General features: G+C 42.1%; 1 protein-coding gene across 1 annotated transcript in view; it reads left to right on the top strand.

Moving 5' to 3' along the window:
• Positions 1-19,746, top strand: part of LOC137422092 (cysteine-rich secretory protein LCCL domain-containing 2) — a 287,763-nt gene that overhangs the window by 22,667 nt on the left and 245,350 nt on the right. Inside the window, exon 3 of the mRNA XM_068108843.2 lies at positions 6,431-6,549. Within this exon, the coding sequence (XP_067964944.2) occupies positions 6,431-6,549 (119 nt within the window). The remainder of the gene's footprint in view (positions 1-6,430; positions 6,550-19,746) is intronic.

The raw sequence follows: 19,746 nt of genomic DNA, 5'->3' as shown, positions 1-19,746 counted from the left end.
TTGATGGACGGCCCCGTCGTGGAGGAAGGGCCAACCGTGGAGGTTGGTCGAGGTCCAAATGGGCCGGCTTGAGGCGGTCCACGGAGATGCGGTCCGGCTTGCCACCGATGTCGATGGTGAACGACTTGTCGTCCCTCTTCAGGACCTGGAAAGGTCCATCGTATGGCGGCCGGAGCAGTCCCCGGTGTACGTCGTGCCGGATAAAAATGTACTCCGCAGTGCGAAGTGCTGGGGGGACGTGGGGTTGGGGGCAGCCGTGGTGGGACGTGGGCACGGGGGCAAATCTCCTGGCGGCCTCCTGGAGGACCGAACGTTGGCGAGCCGCGGACCAGGGGCTGGTGGCGTCAGAGAGGAATTCGCCCGGCACGCGCAGTGGCTGGCCGTAGACCAGCATGGCGGTGGAAGCCTGGAGGTCCTCTTTAGGGGCCGCTCGGAGGCCCAATAGGACCCACGGGAGCCTGTCGGCCCAACCATCGTCCTGGAGGCTGGCCCTGAGAGCAGCCTTCATCGAGCGGTGGAACTGCTCGCACAAGCCATTGGCCTGGGGGTGGTAGGCCGTGGTGTGGTGTAGCTTGACCCCCAAGGCCTGGGTGACTGCGCCCCAAAGCTCGGAGGCGAATTGTGGGCCTCTGTCGGAGGAGATGTCCGAGGGCGTGCCAAAACGGGCAATCCAGGTGCCAATGCAGGCCTGCGCCATGTCGGCGGATGTCGTTGATGCCAGCGGGACAGCCTCCGGCCACCTGGTGGTCCTGTCCACCATCGTGAAGAGGTGGGTGAAGCCCCGCGAGGAGGGCAGGGGTCCCACCAGGTCCTCTTTAGGGGCCGCTCGGCCTGTGGTCTAAGCTAAGCGCCGCGTGGTCTAAGTCTAAGCGCCGCGCGGGCACGTCGAATGGTGCCAACGGGACCTGGGTGTGCCGGTGGACCTTCGCGCATTGGCAGGCGACACAGGCATTGGCCCAGTCGCGGACGTCCTTACGGAGCCCGTGCCAGACAAACTTTGCTGCCACGAGCTTCTGTGATGCTTTCCGGACCGGGTGGGAAAGGCCGTGGAGGGCATCAAAAATGTGCCGCTGCCATCCGGTGGGCACGATGGGGCGAGGTTGGCCCAGGGAAACGTCGCACAGGAGAACCATGCCTGTGTCCTCGAAGGGGACGTCAGCCAACCGCAGGCCTGTGTCCACTGTCTGGAGGGATTGCACCGTGGGGTCGGCGGTCTGGTCGGCCACCATGCTGGCGAAGTCCACACCCAGGTGGACGGTGTTCGCGCCGGACCGGGAGAGGCAATCGGCCACAGCGTTGTCCTTGCCCGTGACGTGCCGGATGTCCGTCGTAAATTCGGACACGGCAGAGGTGGCGCTGCTGGCGGGCCGTCCACGGCTCCGTAACCTTGGCAATGGCGAAGACCAGGGGTTTGTGGTCCACAAACGCCGTGAACGGGCGGCCCTCCAAAAGATGGTGGAAGTGGCGAACAGCCAGGTAAAGGCCGAGGAGCTCGCGGTCGAAAGCGCTATACTTGCGCTCATTAGGGCGAAGCTGCCGGCTGAAGAAGGCCAGTGGTTGCCAAGCCCCGTTCACCCACTGTTCATGCACGGCGCCCACTGCGTAGTCGGAAGCGTCCGTGGTGAGGGCGATGGGTGCGTCGAGCGCCGGGAGCGCCAGCATGGTCGCGTTGGCGAGGGCCAGCTTAGCGCCCGTGAATGCCGCGTCCATCTCTGTGGTCCAGGCAATGTCGTGCTTGGCCGGCTTGCCCCGGAGGGCTTCGTACAGGGGGCGCATGAGTTGGGCGGCGCGAGGCACGAACCGGTGGTAGAAATTTACCATCCCCAAAAATTCCTGTAGGGCCTTGATGGAGCGGGGGCGTGGGAAACTTGTGACTGCCTCCACCTTGGTAGTCAGCGGGACGGCCCCACGCTTCGTGATGCAGTGCCCCAGGAAGTCGACGGCCGTTACGCCAAACTGGCATTTCGCCGGGTTGATGATGAGGCCGTGCTGGCCGAGGCACTCAAAAAGTGTGCGCAGGTGGATGAGGTGCTCCGCCCGGAAATTTGGCGACGAGAATGTCGTCCAGGTAAACGAAAAGGAAGGTGAGGTCGCGCAGCACGCTGTGCATCAGCCGCTGGAAGGCCCGGGCCGCGTTCTTAAGGCCGAACGGCATGCGAAGGAACTCGAAGAGGCCAAAAGGTGTAATTACAGATGTCTTCGGCACGTCGGCCGGCCGGACGGGTACCTGGTGGTTGCCCCGAATGAGGTCGACCTTGGAAAAGATCACCTGCCCCGCCAAACGGGCGGAAAAGTCCTGTATGTGTGGTATCGGGTACCGGTCGGGGGTGGTGGCATCGTTGAGGCGGCGGTAATCGCCGCATGGTCGCCACCCAGTTTGGGCATGATGTGCAGGGGCGAGGCCCACGCGCTATTCAAGCGCCGCACAATGCCCAATCGCTCCAGTGCGTCGAATTCCGCCTTTGCCATGGCGAGTTTGGCCGGGTCAAGGCGGCGAGCCCTGGCGTAGACCGGGGGACCTGTGGTCGGGATGTGGTGTTCGATGCCGTGCTTGATGGCGACGGCCGAAAACGTCGGCTGCGTGAGGGCGGGAAACTCGGCGAGTAGGCGGGTGAAATGGTCCATGGCCGGGAGCGCACAGGCTAGCTTGGTTGGTGCGGAGCCGCTCAATAAGCAAGCGAGCGAGCTGAAGGTCTCCGCATTGATGAGCAGACGCCGTTTGACGTCGACCAAAAGCCCATGCACGCAAAGAAAATCTGCACCCAGCAAGGCCATGGGCACGTTCGCTGTGATGAAGTCCCACCTGAAGCGCTGGCCCCCGAAGCAGAATGCGACGCTGCACAAACCGAAGGTGCAGATGGAGGAGCCGTTTGCGGCGACCAAGATGGGGCCGCACAGCACGGCCTGTTTGTCCTGCACCGAGGCGGGTATCACGCTCAGCTGAGTGCCGGTGTCGCACAAAAAACGCCGCCCGGACGCTGTGTCCATGATAAACAGAAGGCTGCCTGAATGGCCGACGCTCATGGCAGGCAGCGAGCGCCGGCCTGGTCGTTTCCTGACCTGCCGAAAGTGCACGGTGGGCGGCACGATCTGGCCTTCTGCCCGAACCTGGCGTGGTAATAGCACATGGTCCGCTCTGGTGGAGGCTCCGGCGGTCGCGTCGGGTTCGGTCGACTGGGCGTCGTGGCAGCCGCTGCCGCCAGTGGCGCTGACTCAGCCGGTGGTGGCACCGGTCGTGGCACGGGCGTTGCCTCGGTCGGCCCAGGGTTCCAGGCGGCCGCTCCGACGTGTCGCCTGGCTGAGAAAAATTTATCGGCCTCCTTGGCCAGGGCGCGAGGGTCCGTGATGGGCGAGTTAGCCAAAGCTAACCGTACCTGTCCAGGTAGCTGCCGGAGGAACAGCTCGCGGAAGAGGAAATCCGGGCTGTGGTCGCCGAGTAGAGCAAGCATGTGGTCCATGCGCTCGGATGGACGGGCCTCACCCAGCTCCAGGAGGTCGAGTCGTTGTCGCGCACATTCGGTCTCCATGAGTCCAAACACACCGAGGCGTAGGCCTTTGAGCGTGCCGTATTTGTCGGCGTTCGGCGGGTTCTGTAGGAAGCTCAGGACCCGGGCAGCGGTGGCGGCGTTGAGCGCGGAGACCACATGGTGGTAGTGCGTCGTGTCCTCTGTAACGTTCCGCAGGGCGAATTGAGAATCCGCTTGGGCGAACCAGACGGCCGCGTGTGATTCCCAAAATCCCGGGAGCTTCAAAGCTACAGATGACTCAATCGCCGTGTTCTTGAAAAGGGGTCACCAATTGTGGGAGCTGTGCTCGCACGATAAAACCGGACAAAATGAACGACGCCAGGAATGAAGCTTCACTGAGCTATTTATTTTCAGCTCACTCGCAAGAACTCAAAAGCACTGAATCAGCCCATCGAACGGGCGGCAATTTATAAGTAAAGCTCAACACACGCAAGCCATGCCTCTCAGGCGGGGCGTGATATGCAAATAGGTAAGCCAAGTGTTCGCCCAGGAAAGGCAAGTCTGGACACGCCCGGGCGAGTCCGGACAAGTGACCGCTCGCCGGTTACGTCATCGGCCGGTGCAAGGTAATTGTGTCATGCTTCCGGTAACCGCTAGAGTATAATATAGGGACCCAATTTGTTATACATTACATTAAAATCTCTTTTACAGAATTTGAATCCCAAAATTATTTTGTGAGGTGGTGGGGGGCGAAATCAAACAACCCATAGTCTGTTGTTTGAAAACTGTACTGGTTTTCCTCCTTTCATACTGTACTTGTCTTCTGTGTTTTGCATACTGTACTGTTCTTCTGTGTTTTTCATACTGTACTGTTGTGTTTTTCATACTGTACTGGGTTTCCTCACTTTTAATATTCAACTGGTTTTCCTCTTTGTACTGTACTGGATTTCCTCTTTTTGTACTGTACTGGATTTCCTCTTTTTGTACTGCACTGGATTTCCTCTTTTTGTACAGTACTGGGTTTCCTCTTTTTGTACTGTACTGGATTTCTTTTTGTACTGTACTGGATTTACTCCTTTTGGACTGTACTGGATTTCCTGTTTTTGTACTGTACTGGATTTCCTCTTTGTACTGTACTGGTTTCCTCCTTTTTCATTCTGTACTGGCTTTCCTCTCCTTTTGTACTGTACTGGTTTCCCCCTTTTTCATACTGTACTGGTTGTTTTTCCTCGCTTTACCTCCGCCACCAAAGGTGGATGGAGGTTATGTTTTCACCCCTGTCTATCTGTCTCCGTTTGTGGACAAAATATCTCAAGTTGTGGACGTATTCGGACGAAATTTGGCAGAGAGGTAGCATGTGTAACAAGGACGACATGATTATATTTTGGTGAAGATCCGGATTCGGATCCCGCTACTAGAATATGTTTAAGTGATTCTTCTTCATTGGGAGATAGGACCAAAAACGATACATAGCAAGGTATCTCAAAAAGTTGTGGATGGATTTGGACGAAATTTGGTGGACCGGTTGGGTGTCTGACAAGGACTATTCGATTCGATTTTGATGAACTGAATATGGATTCTGCTACAATAATTATTTAATTTTTAAGTGATTCTTCACCATTGAGAGATCGGGCGAAAAGCGATATATTACATGATATTTAAATAAAGTTATGGACAAGTTGTGACTAAACTCGGTGGACGAGTTGGTTCGGTGATGAGAACAAGCCGATTAGATTTTGGTTCAGATCCTAATCCAGATCTGGCCTATCGGTGGGATGCAAAACATAAACTGTTTACCAGGTGGAGGTATGCTCTCTACCGAGTGCCGTTCTAGTTTCATACTGTAGTGGTTGGTTTTCCTCTTCATACTGTACTTTTTCCTCTTTTCATACTGTACTGCTTTTACTCTCTTTTCATACTGCACTCACTATTTTCTGCTGCTTCCCTCTCACTTACAAGAATGTTGCTGAAATAATCTTTTAAACATCAATGTTATTTTTGCATACAGCTCCTTTTGGGTAGAAGTCCATTGTAATGTTATTTGGGGGTCTCTCCTCGAACGTACTCTTCCTTTGTTGCTGCCATGTTTTGCTCTACCCTCACATAAGTAGTTTAATTATTCAAACTCTGTTGTTCCTCTTATGCTTTGTATTCCCTCGAGATTATATGTCAACTAGAATGGCACTCCATATGGCCCACACCTCCGTCAGGCTGAACAGTTTACATCTTGTATCCCACTGATAGGTCAGATCTGGATTCGAACCTGAACCAAAATCGAATCGGCGTGTTCTTGTCACCTAACCAACTCGTCCACCGAGTTTAGTCATAATCCGTCCATAACTTTAAGATATCATGCAATATATCGTTTTTGGGCCTGTCATTGAATGGTGAAGAATCACTTTTAAAATTATCGTATCTGGATCCAGATTTTCACCAACATCGAAACAATTATTCCTTGTTTCACATCCAACCTGACCACCAAGTTTCATCTGAATCCGTCCACAACTCTTTTAGATATCCAGCTCACAGGCAAACAAGTGGACTGACAGACAAACCATCCACCTTTCGTGGTGGAGGTAACAAGACCAGCAAGGATGAGAAACGGATTGCTCATAGGTTGCCTTGTTTTGTGTTGTTGTTGTTGTTGTTGTTGCTGCTGCCATAATCGTAAAGAATATCAGATAAAAGAAAACTGCTTACCTCATCATGGCTGTTCCACCACACTCAGCTGCACTGTAGCCTCTCTCACGTCAAGGCTCATTAACATCGAGGACATTAATAAAATGGACATAAGAGTAAAAACCTTGTTTTCTTTCAGGCATAAAATTCTGCTTCTGGGCATTACAATACTCTTACATGTGAACACACTCACAAATCTTACGTTTTTTGAGGTTAATCTGACCTCAAAACAACCAATGATAAATTTGCTTCATGCATACTGAAAAGGTTGTCTGATTGTACAGAGCTGGGATGAAGAGCTTGCACATTCGGCTTCATCGTGGGTGGCACAATGTACCTGGGACCATGGCCCTGAAACGCTGCTTCCCTCCATTGGTCAAAACCTGGCTGTGCACTGGGGCAGGTGAGCTCACAGTAAAGAGAATGAACATAAGGTGTTGTTATTATTTTGTAGCACTATGTTGCTAGTCGTAACGCCATTGGCACTTGAGCAAGGGGCAAAATATTGTCAACAACAATCGGTTAATTTAAATTCTAGGCCTGGTGGGATTTTCTACTGAGCATGCAACACATGTACATGGCGACTAAAAGGACCATCCTGACAGTATCTAAGTTTCTTCCATTGTGACATTGGCCATCTGTATTTCTGGATTCTGACAGTGAAACAAAGTTTCTTCCACAAAATAGATTTCATACTGGGTTTTCCTCTTCCACAAATAGATTTTACATTGGGTTTTCCTCTTCCACAAAATAGATTTTACATTGGGTTTTCCTCTTCCACAAAATAGATTTCATACTGGGTTTTCCTCTTCCACAAATAGATTTTACATTGGGTTTTCCTCTTCCACAAAATAGATTTTACATTGGGTTTTCCTCTTCCACAAAATAGATTTTACATTGGGGTTTCCTCTTCCACAAAATAGATTTTACATTGGGTTTTCCTCTTCCACAAAATAGATTTTACATTGGGTTTTCCTCTTCCACAAAATAGATTTTACATTGGGTTTTCCTCTTCCACAAAATAGATTTCATACTGGGTTTTCCTCTTCCACAAATAGATTTTACATTGGGTTTTCCTCTTCCACAAAATAGATTTCATACTGGGTTTTCCTCTTCCACAAAATAGATTTTACATTGGGTTTTCCTCTTCCACAAAATAGATTTCATACTGGGTTTTCCTCTTCCACAAAATAGATTTTACATTGGGTTTTCCTCTTCCACAAAATAGATTTCATACTGGGTTTTCCTCTTCCACAAATAGATTTTACATTGGGTTTTCCTCTTCCACAAATAGATTTTACATTGGGTTTTCCTCTTCCACAAAATAGATTTTACATTGGGTTTTCCTTTTCCACAAAATAGATTTCATACTGGGTTTTCCTCTTCCACAAAATAGATTTTACATTGGGTTTTCCTCTTCCACAAAATAGATTTCACACTGGGTTTTCCTCTTCCACAAAATAGATTTCACACTGGGCTTTCCTCTTCCACAAATAGATTTTACATTGGGTTTTCCTCTTCCACAAAATAGATTTCATACTGGGTTTTCCTCTTCCACAAATAGATTTTACATTGGGTTTTCCTCTTCCACAAAATAGATTTCATACTGGGTTTTCCTCTTCCAGAAAATAGATTTAACATTGGGTTTTCCTCTTCCACAAAATAGATTTTACATTGGATTTTCCTCTTCCACAAAATAGATTTCATACTGGGTTTTCCTCTTCCACAAAATAGATTTTACATTGGGTTTTCCTCTTCCACAAAATAGATTTCATACTGGGTTTTCCTCTTCCAGAAAATAGATTTAACATTGGGTTTTCCTCTTCCACAAAATAGATTTAACATTGGGTTTTCCTCTTCCACAAAATAGATTTTACATTGGGTTTTCCTCTTCCACAAAATAGATTTTACATTGGATTTTCCTCTTCCACAAAATAGATTTCATACTGGGTTTTCCTCTTCCACAAAATAGATTTCATACTGGGTTTTCCTCTTCCAGAAAATATATTTAACATTGGGTTTTCCTCTTCCACAAAATAGATTTCACGCTGGGTTTTCCTCTTCCACAAAATAGATTTCATACTGGGTTTTCCTCTTCCACAAAATAGATTTTACATTGGATTTTCCTCTTCCACAAAATAGATTTCATACTGGGTTTTCCTCTTCCACAAAATAGATTTTACATTGGATTTTCCTTTTCCACAAAATAGATTTTACATTGGATTTTCCTCTTCCACAAAATAGATTTCATACTGGGTTTTCCTCTTCCACAAAATAGATTTTACATTGGATTTTCCTTTTCCACAAAATAGATTTCATACTGGGTTTTCCTCTTCCACAAAATAGATTTTACATTGGATTTTCCTCTTCCACAAAATAGATTTAACATTGGATTTTCCTATTCCACAAAATAGATTTAACATTGGGTTTTCCTCTTCCAGAAAATATATTTAACATTGGGTTTTCCTCTTCCACAAAATAGATTTCACGCTGGGTTTTCCTTTTCCACAAAATAGATTTCATACTGGGTTTTCCTCTTCCAGAAAATATATTTAACATTGGGTTTTCCTCTTCCACAAAATAGATTTCACGCTGGGTTTTCCTCTTCCACAAAATAGATTTAACATTGAGTTTTCCTCTTCCACAAAATAGATTTCATACTGGGTTTTCCTTTTCCACAAAATAGATTTCATACTGGGTTTTCCTCTTCCAGAAAATATATTTAACATTGGGTTTTCCTCTTCCACAAAATAGATTTCACGCTGGGTTTTCCTCTTCCACAAAATATATTTAACATTGGGTTTTCCTCTTCCACAAAATAGATTTCACGCTGGGTTTTCCTCTTCCACAAAATATATTTAACATTGGGTTTTCCTCTTCCACAAAATAGATTTCACGCTGGGTTTTCCTCTTCCACAAAATATATTTAACATTGGGTTTTCCTCTTCCACAAAATAGATTTCACGCTGGGTTTTCCTCTTCCAGAAAATATATTTAACATTGGGTTTTCCTCTTCCACAAAATAGATTTCACGCTGGGTTTTCCTTTTCCACAAAATAGATTTCATACTGGGTTTTCCTCTTCCACAAAATAGATTTTACATTGGGTTTTCCTCTTCCACAAAATAGATTTAACATTGGGTTTTCCTCTTCCACAAAATAGATTTTACATTGGATTTTCCTCTTCCACAAAATAGATTGAACATTGGATTTTCCTCTTCCAGAAAATAGATTTCATACTGGGGTTTCCTCTTCCACAAAATAGATTTGACATTGGGTTTTCCTCTTCCACAAAATAGATTTAACATTGGGTTTTCCTCTTCCACAAATAGATTTTACATTGGGTTTTCCTCTTCCACAAAATAGATTTGACATTGGGTTTTCCTCTTCCACAAATAGATTTTACATTGGGTTTTCCTCTTCCACAAAATAGATTTCATACTGGGTTTTCCTCTTCCACAAAATAGATTTCATACTGGGATTTCCTCTTCCACAAAATAGATTTAACATTGGGTTTTCCTCTTCCACAAATAGATTTTACATTGGGTTTTCCTCTTCCACAAAATAGATTTTACATTGGGTTTTCCTCTTCCACAAAATAGATTTCACACTGGGCTTTCCTCTTCCACAAATAGATTTTACATTGGATTTTCCTCTTCCACAAAATAGATTTTACATTGGGTTTTCCTCTTCCACAAAATAGATTTTACATTGGATTTTCCTCTTCCACAAAATAGATTTTACATTGGGTTTTCCTCTTCCACAAAATAGATTTTACATTGGGTTTTCCTCTTCCACAAAATAGATTTCATACTGGGTTTTCCTCTTCCACAAAATAGATTTCATACTGGGATTTCCTCTTCCACAAAATAGATTTAACATTGGGTTTTCCTCTTCCACAAAATAGATTTAACATTGAGTTTTCCTCTTCCACAAAATAGATTTTACATTGGGTTTTCCTCTTCCACAAATAGATTTTACATTGGGTTTTCCTCTTCCACAAAATAGATTTCATACTGGGTTTTCCTCTTCCACAAAATAGATTTCATACTGGGATTTCCTCTTCCACAAAATAGATTTAACATTGGGTTTTCCTCTTCCACAAAATAGATTTAACATTGAGTTTTCCTTTTCCACAAAATAGATTTCATACTGGGTTTTCCTCTTCCAGAAAATATATTTAACATTGGGTTTTCTTCTTCCAGAAAATATATTTAACATTGGGTTTTCCTCTTCCACAAAATAGATTTCACGCTGGGTTTTCCTTTTCCACAAAATAGATTTCACACTGGGTTTTCCTCTTCCACAAAATAGATTTTACATTGGGTTTTCCTCTTCCACAAAATAGATTTTACATTGGATTTTCCTCTTCCACAAAATAGATTTCATACTGGGTTTTCCTCTTCCACAAAATAGATTTCACACTGGGTTTTCCTCTTCCACAAAATAGATTTTACATTGGGTTTTCCTCTTCCACAAAATAGATTTTACATTGGATTTTCCTCTTCCAGAAAATAGATTTCATACTGGGTTTTCCTCTTCCACAAAATAGATTTCACACTGGGTTTTCCTCTTCCACAAAATAGATTTAACATTGAGTTTTCCTCTTCCACAAAATAGATTTCATACTGGGTTTTCCTCTTCCAGAAAATAGATTTTACATTGGGTTTTTCTCTTCCAGAAAATAGATTTCACGCTGGGTTTTCCTTTTCCACAAAATAGATTTCATACTGGGTTTTCCTCTTCCACAAAATAGATTTTACATTGGGTTTTCCTCTTCCACAAAATAGATTTCACGCTGGGTTTTCCTTTTCCACAAAATAGATTTCACACTGGGTTTTCCTCTTCCACAAAATAGATTTTACATTGGGTTTTCCTCTTCCACAAAATAGATTTTACATTGGATTTTCCTCTTCCACAAAATAGATTTCATACTGGGTTTTCCTCTTCCACAAAATAGATTTCACACTGGGATTTCCTCTTCCACAAAATAGATTTAACATTGGATTTTCCTCTTCCACAAATAGATTTGACATTGGGTTTTCCTCTTCCACAAAATAGATTTTACATTGGATTTTCCTCTTCCACAAAATAGATTTCATACTGGGTTTTCCTCTTCCACAAATAGATTTTACATTGGATTTTCCTCTTCCACAAAATAGATTTCATACTGGGATTTCCTCTTCCACAAAATAGATTTTACATTGGATTTTCCTCTTCCAGAAAATAGATTTCATACTGGGTTTTCCTCTTCCACAAAATAGATTTCACACTGGGTTTTCCTCTTCCACAAAATAGATTTAACATTGAGTTTTCCTCTTCCACAAAATAGATTTCATACTGGGTTTTCCTCTTCCAGAAAATATATTTAACATTGGGTTTTCCTCTTCCACAAAATATATTTAACATTGAGTTTTCCTCTTCCACAAAATAGATTTCATACTGGGTTTCCTCTTCCACAAAATAGATTTTACATTGGGTTTTTCTCTTCCAGAAAATAGATTTCATACTGGGTTTTCCTCTTCCACAAAATAGATTTCATACTGGGTTTTCCTTTTCCACAAAATAGATTTCATACTGGGTTTTCCTCTTCCACAAAATAGATTTTACATTGGATTTTCCTCTTCCACAAAATAGATTTCATACTGGGATTTCCTCTTCCACAAAATAGATTTAACATTGGATTTTCCTCTTCCACAAATAGATTTGACATTGGGTTTTCCTCTTCCACAAAATAGATTTTACATTGGATTTTCCTCTTCCACAAAATAGATTTAACATTGGATTTTCCTCTTCCACAAATAGATTTTACATTGGGTTTTCCTCTTCCACAAAATAGATTTTACATTGGATTTTCCTCTTCCACAAATAGATTTGACATTGGGTTTTCCTCTTCCACAAAATAGATTTCACACTGGGCTTTCCTCTTCCACAAATAGATTTTACATTGGGTTTTCCTCTTCCACAAAATAGATTTCATACTGGGTTTTCCTCTTCCACAAAATAGATTTCACACTGGGCTTTCCTCTTCCACAAATAGATTTTACATTGGGTTTTCCTCTTCCACAAATAGATTTTACATTGGGTTTTCCTCTTCCACAAATAGATTTTACATTGGGTTTTCCTCTTCCACAAAATAGATTTCATACTGGGTTTTCCTCTTCCACAAAATAGATTTCACACTGGGCTTTCCTCTTCCACAAATAGATTTTACATTGGGTTTTCCTCTTCCACAAATAGATTTTACATTGGGTTTTCCTCTTCCACAAAATAGATTTCATACTGGGTTTTCCTCTTCCACAAAATAGATTTCACACTGGGCTTTCCTCTTCCACAAATAGATTTTACATTGGGTTTTCCTCTTCCACAAATAGATTTTACATTGGGTTTTCCTCTTCCACAAAATAGATTTCATACTGGGTTTTCCTCGTCCACAAAATAGATTTTACATTGGGTTTTCCTCTTCCACAAAATGGATTTCATACTGGGTTTTCCTCTTCCACAAAATAGATTTCATACTGGGTTTTCCTCGTCCACAAAATAGATTTTACATTGGGTTTTCCTCTTCCACAAAATAGATTTTACATTGGTTTTGCCTTTTCCACAAAATAGATTTTACATTGGGTTTTCCTCTTCCACAAAATAGATTTCACGCTGGGTTTTCCTTTTCCACAAAATAGATTTCACACTGGGTTTTCCTCTTCCACAAAATAGATTTTACATTGGGTTTTCCTCTTCCACAAAATAGATTTTACATTGGATTTTCCTCTTCCACAAAATAGATTTCATACTGGGTTTTCCTCTTCCACAAAATAGATTTCACACTGGGTTTTCCTCTTCCACAAAATAGATTTTACATTGGGTTTTCCTCTTCCACAAAATAGATTTTACATTGGATTTTCCTCTTCCAGAAAATAGATTTCATACTGGGTTTTCCTCTTCCACAAAATAGATTTTACATTGGGTTTTCCTCTTCCACAAAATAGATTTCACACTGGGTTTTCCTCTTCCACAAAATAGATTTTACATTGGGTTTTCCTCTTCCACAAAATAGATTTTACATTGGGTTTTCCTCTTCCACAAAATAGATTTAACATTGGGTTTTCCTCTTCCACAAAATAGATTTAACATTGAGTTTTCCTCTTCCACAAAATAGATTTCACACTGGGTTTTCCTCTTCCACAAAATAGATTTAACATTGAGTTTTCCTCTTCCACAAAATAGATTTCATACTGGGTTTTCCTCTTCCACAAAATAGATTTTACATTGGGTTTTCCTCTTCCACAAAATAGATTTTACATTGGGTTTTCCTCTTCCACAAAATAGATTTAACATTGAGTTTTCCTCTTCCACAAAATAGATTTCACACTGGGTTTTCCTCTTCCACAAAATAGATTTAACATTGAGTTTTCCTCTTCCACAAAATAGATTTCATACTGGGTTTTCCTCTTCCAGAAAATATATTTAACATTGGGTTTTCCTCTTCCACAAAATAGATTTTACATTGGGTTTTTCTCTTCCAGAAAATAGATTTCACGCTGGGTTTTCCTTTTCCACAAAATAGATTTCATACTGGGTTTTCCTCTTCCACAAAATAGATTTTACATTGGGTTTTCCTCTTCCACAAAATAGATTTCACGCTGGGTTTTCCTTTTCCACAAAATAGATTTCACACTGGGTTTTCCTCTTCCACAAAATAGATTTTACATTGGGTTTTCCTCTTCCACAAAATAGATTTTACATTGGATTTTCCTCTTCCACAAAATAGATTTCATACTGGGTTTTCCTCTTCCACAAAATAGATTTCACACTGGGTTTTCCTCTTCCACAAAATAGATTTTACATTGGATTTTCCTCTTCCAGAAAATAGATTTCATACTGGGTTTTCCTCTTCCACAAAATATATTTAACATTGAGTTTTCCTCTTCCACAAAATAGATTTCATACTGGGTTTTCCTCTTCCACAAAATAGATTTTACATTGGGTTTTTCTCTTCCAGAAAATAGATTTCATACTGGGTTTTCCTCTTCCACAAAATAGATTTCACACTGGGGTTTCCTCTTCCACAAAATAGATTTTACATTGGGTTTTTCTCTTCCAGAAAATAGATTTCATACTGGGTTTTCCTCTTCCACAAAATAGATTTCATACTGGGTTTTCCTTTTCCACAAAATAGATTTCATACTGGGTTTTCCTCTTCCACAAAATAGATTTTACATTGGATTTTCCTCTTCCACAAAATAGATTTCATACTGGGATTTCCTCTTCCACAAAATAGATTTAACATTGGGTTTTCCTCTTCCACAAAATAGATTTTACATTGGATTTTCCTCTTCCACAAAATAGATTTAACATTGGGTTTTCCTCTTCCACAAATAGATTTTACATTGGGTTTTCCTCTTCCACAAATAGATTTTACATTGGGTTTTCCTCTTCCACAAAATAGATTTCATACTGGGTTTTCCTCTTCCACAAAATAGATTTCACACTGGGCTTTCCTCTTCCACAAATAGATTTTACATTGGGTTTTCCTCTTCCACAAATAGATTTTACATTGGGTTTTCCTCTTCCACAAAATAGATTTCATACTGGGTTTTCCTCTTCCACAAAATAGATTTCACACTGGGCTTTCCTCTTCCACAAAATAGATTTCACACTGGGCTTTCCTCTTCCACAAATAGATTTTACATTGGGTTTTCCTCTTCCACAAATAGATTTTACATTGGGTTTTCCTCTTCCACAAATAGATTTTACATTGGGTTTTCCTCTTCCACAAAATAGATTTCATACTGGGTTTTCCTCGTCCACAAAATAGATTTTACATTGGGTTTTCCTCTTCCACAAAATGGATTTCATACTGGGTTTTCCTCTTCCACAAAATAGATTTCATACTGGGTTTTCCTCGTCCACAAAATATATTTTACATTGGGTTTTCCTCTTCCACAAAATAGATTTTACATTGGGTTTTCCTCTTCCACAAAATAGATTTTACATTGGTTTTGCCTTTTCCACAAAATAGATTTCATACTGGGTTTTCCTCTTCCACAAATAGATTTCATACTGGGTTTTCCTCTTCCACAAAACAGATTTCATACTGGGTTTTCCTCTTCCACAAAACAGATTTCATACTGGGTTTTCCTCTTCCACAAAATAGATTTTACATTGTGTTTCCCTCTCCCACAAATAGATTTTACATTGGGTTTTCCTCTTCCACAAAATAGATTTTACATTGTGTTTTCCTCTTCCACAAAATAGATTTTACATTGGGTTTTCCTCTTCCACAAAATAGATTTTACATTGTGTTTTCCTCTTCCACAAAATAGATTTTACATTGGGTTTTCCTCTTCCACAAAATAGATTTTACATTGTGTTTTCCTCTTCCACAAAATAGATTTTACATTGTGTTTCCCTCTCCCACAAAATAGATTTTACATTGGGTTTTCCTCTTCCACAAAATAGATTTTACATTGTGTTTTCCTCTTCCACAAAATAGATTTTACATTGGGTTTTCCTCTTCCACAAAATAGATTTTACATTGTGTTTTCCTCTTCCACAAAATAGATTTTACATTGTGTTTTCCTCTTCCACAAAATAGATTTTACATTGGGTTTTCCTCTTCCACAAAATAGATTTCATACTGGGTTTTCCTCTTCCACAAAACAGATTTCATACTGGGTTTTCCTCTTCCACAAATAGATTTCATACTGGGTTTTCCTCTTCCACAAAATAGATTTTACATTGGATTTTCCTCTTCCACAAATAGATTTTACATTGGGTTTTCCTCTTCCACAAATAGATTTTACATTGGGTTTTCCTCTTCCACAAATAGATTTTACATTGGGTTTTCCTCTTCCACAAAATAGATTTAACATTGGGGTTTCCTCTTCCACAAATAGATTTTACATTGGGTTTTCCTCTTCCACAAAATAGATTTCATACTGGGTTTTCCTCTTCCACAAATAGATTTTACATTGGGTTTTCCTCTTCCACAAAATAGATTTCATACTGGGTTTTCCTCTTCCACAAATAGATTTTACATTGGGTTTTCCTCTTCCACAAATGGATTTTACACTGGGTTTTCCTCTTCCACAAATAGATTTCATACTGGGTTTTCCTCTTCCACAAATAGATTTTACATTGGGTTTTCCTCTTCCACAAATAGATTTTACACTGGGTTTTCCTCTTCCACAAATAGATTTTACACTGGGTTTTCCTCTTCCACAAATAGATTTTACACTGGGTTTTCCTCTTCCACAAATAGATTTTACATTGGGTTTTCCTCTTCCACAAATAGATTTTACACTGGGTTTTCCTCTTCCACAAATAGATTTTATACTGGGTTTTCCTCTTCCACAAATAGATTTTACATTGGGTTTTCCTCTTCCACAAATAGATTTCATACTGGGTTTTCCTCTTCCACAAATAGATTTTACATTGGGTTTTCCTCTTCCACAAATAGATTTTACACTGGGTTTTCCTCTTCCACAAAATAGATTTAACATTGGGGTTTCCTCTTCCACAAATAGATTTTACACTGGGTTTTCCTCTTCCACAAAATAGATTTTACATTGGATTTTCCTTTTCCACAAAATAGATTTCACACTGGGTTTTCCTCTTCCACAAATAGATTTTACATTGGGTTTTCCTCTTCCACAAAATAGATTTCATACTGGGTTTTCCTCTTCCACAAAATAGATTTCATACTGGGTTTTCCTCTTCCACAAAATAGATTTTACATTGTGTTTTCCTCTTCCACAAATAGATTTCATACTGGGTTTTCCTCTTCCACAAATAGATTTACATTGGATTTTCCTCCTCCACAAATAGATTTTACATTGGGTTTTCCTCTTCCACAAAATAGATTTAACATTGCGTTTTCGTCTTCCACAAAATATAGATTTAACATTGGGTTTTCCTCTTCCACAAAATAGATTTCATACTGGGTTTTCCTCTTCCACAAAATAGATTTCACGCTGGGTTTTCCTCTTCCACAAATAGATTTCATACTGGGTTTTCCTCTTCCACAAATAGATTTCATACTGGGTTTTCCTCTTCCACAAATAGATTTCATACTGGGTTTTCCTCTTCCACAAAATAGATTTAACATTGGGTTTTCCTCTTCCACAAAATAGATTTCATACTGGGTTTTCCTCTTCCACAAATAGATTTCATACTGGGTTTTCCTCTTACACAAAATAGATTTAACATTGGGTTTTCCTCTTCCACAAAATAGATTTCATACTGGGTTTTCCTCTTCCACAAAATACATTTAACATTGGGTTTTCCTCTTCCACAAATAGATTTCATACTGGGTTTTCCTCTTCCACAAAATAGATTTTACATTGGGTTTTCCTCTTCCACAAAATAGATTTCATACTGGGTTTTCCTCTTCCACAAAATAGATTTCATACTGGGTTTTCCTCTCCCACAAAATAGAATCCTCTTTCATACTGTACTAGTTTCTCTTTTCATACTGTACGAGTTTTCCACTTTTCATACTGTACTAGTTTTCCGCTTTTCATACTGTACTAGTTTTCCTCTTTTCATACTGCAGTGGTTTTCGGCTTTTCATACTGTAGTGGTTTTCCTCTTTTCATACTCTAGTGGTTTTCCTCTTTTCATACTGTAGTGGTTTTCCTCTTTTCATACTGTAGTGGTTTTCCTCTTTTCATACTCTAGTGGTTTTCCTCTTTTCATACTGTAGTGGTTTTCCTCTTTTCATATTGTTCTGGTTTTCCTCTTTTCATGTTGTAATGGTTTTCCTCTTTTAATACTGTAATGGTTTCTGCTCCTTTCATACTGTACTGGTTTTCCGCTTTTCATACTGCACTTGTTTCCTCTTTTCATACTGTAATGGTTTTCTCCTTTTAATTCTGTTCGGGTTTTCTCCTTTTCATACTGTAATTGTTTTCTCCTTTTCATTCTGTTCGGGTTTTCCTCTTTTCATACCGCACTGGTTTCCTCTTTTCATACTGTAATTGTTTTCTCCTTTTCATTCTGTTCGGGTTTTCCTCTTTTCATACTGTAATGGTTTTCTCCTTTTCATTCTGTTCGGGTTTTCCTCTTTTCATACCATACTGGTTTACTCTTTTCATACTGTAATTGTTTTCTCCTTTTCATTCTGTTCGGGTTTTCCTCTTTTCATACCGCACTGGTTTCCTCTTTTCATACTGTAATGGTTTTCTCCTTTTCATTCTGTTCGGGTTTTCCTCTTTTCATACCGCACTGGTTTCCTCTTTTCATACTGTAATGGTTTTCTCCTTTTCATTCTGTTCGGGTTTTCCTCTTTTCATACTGTAATTGTTTTCTTCTTTTCATCCTGTTCTGGTTTTCCTCTTTTCATACTGTAATGATTTTCCTCTTTTCATACTGTACTGTTTTTACTATGTTCATACTGTTCTGGTTTCTGCTCTTTTCGTACTGTACTGGTTTCTGCTATTGTCATACTGTACTGGTTTCTGCTCTTTTCGTACTGTACTGGTTTCTGCTATTGTCATACTGTACTGTATTTGTGCTCTTTTCATACTGTACTGTTTTTACTCTTTTCATACTGTACTGTTTCTGCTCTTTTCATACTGTATTGGTTTTCCTCTTTTCATACTGTAATGGTTTTACTGTTTTCATACTGTACTGGTTTCTGCTGTTTTCATACTGTACTGGTTTCTGCTCTTTTCTTACTGTACTGTTTTCTGCTCTTTTCATACTGTACTGTTTTCTGCTCCTTTCATACTGTACTGTTTTTACTCTTTTCATACTGTACTATTTTTACACTTTTCATACTGTACTGTTTTTACTCTTTTCATACTGTTCTGGTTTCTGCTCTTTTCATACTGTTCTGGTTTTCCTCTTTTCATACTGTTAAAGCGCGATGCTGCGCGCGCTAATGCTTACGCAAGGAGCAAGCGGACAACGCGGTTCATAAGAGTCTTTATTCAAAGTACTCAAACTGCAGCACTAAGCTGCTCAGGGCTGCGCGCCCTGTGTATATCGTGAGGCCACGCCTCTCTCCCTGGCGTGGCCCATCCCCACTTGGTGTGCGGGGTGATGTCACCACGTCAGTGCTTTCGTGTCCGCCACACGCGCCCCCCCAGAATCCCCGCGCACCTGAAGGGTCAGTTTGCGGGGCAAACGGATGACCCGGCCGAAGCGCCCCCTGGCGACTGGCGGCGTCTGGGATGCAGGGATGCCATCTGGGATGCCTCCGGCTGCAGGACCGGGGGGCGGCGGGGCTGGGCGGTGCCGGGGGTCCGCCCGCAGAGGGGCGGCCCCGACGCGGGGGTCGGGCCACTGGCGGTGGATGGTCCACGTCGAGGTGGGCCGGCTTGAGGCGGTCTACAGAAACGCGGTCAGGAGTACCGCCGATGTCCAGGGTGAAGTGCTTCACCCCGGTCTCCAGCACGCGGAAAGGCCCGTCGTACGGGGGCCGCAGTGGTGTCCGGTGGGCATCGTGGCGGACGAAGACGTACTCCGCCGTGCGAAGATCCGGGGCGACGTGCGTCGGTGGGTGCCCGTGGCATGCCGTTGGCACCGGGGCGAACCTCTGGGCGGTCTCTTGCAGAGCGGAGCGCTGCTGTGCCGCGGACCATGGTGCCGTGGAGTCG

Source organism: Myxine glutinosa, chromosome 2, assembly GCF_964187855.1.
Source record: "Myxine glutinosa chromosome 2, kmMyxGlut1.1, whole genome shotgun sequence".
NCBI classification, from domain to species: domain Eukaryota; kingdom Metazoa; phylum Chordata; class Myxini; order Myxiniformes; family Myxinidae; genus Myxine; species Myxine glutinosa.
The sequence above is the reverse complement of the archived record's forward strand: the minus strand, read 5'-3'. Positions and strand labels throughout refer to the sequence as shown.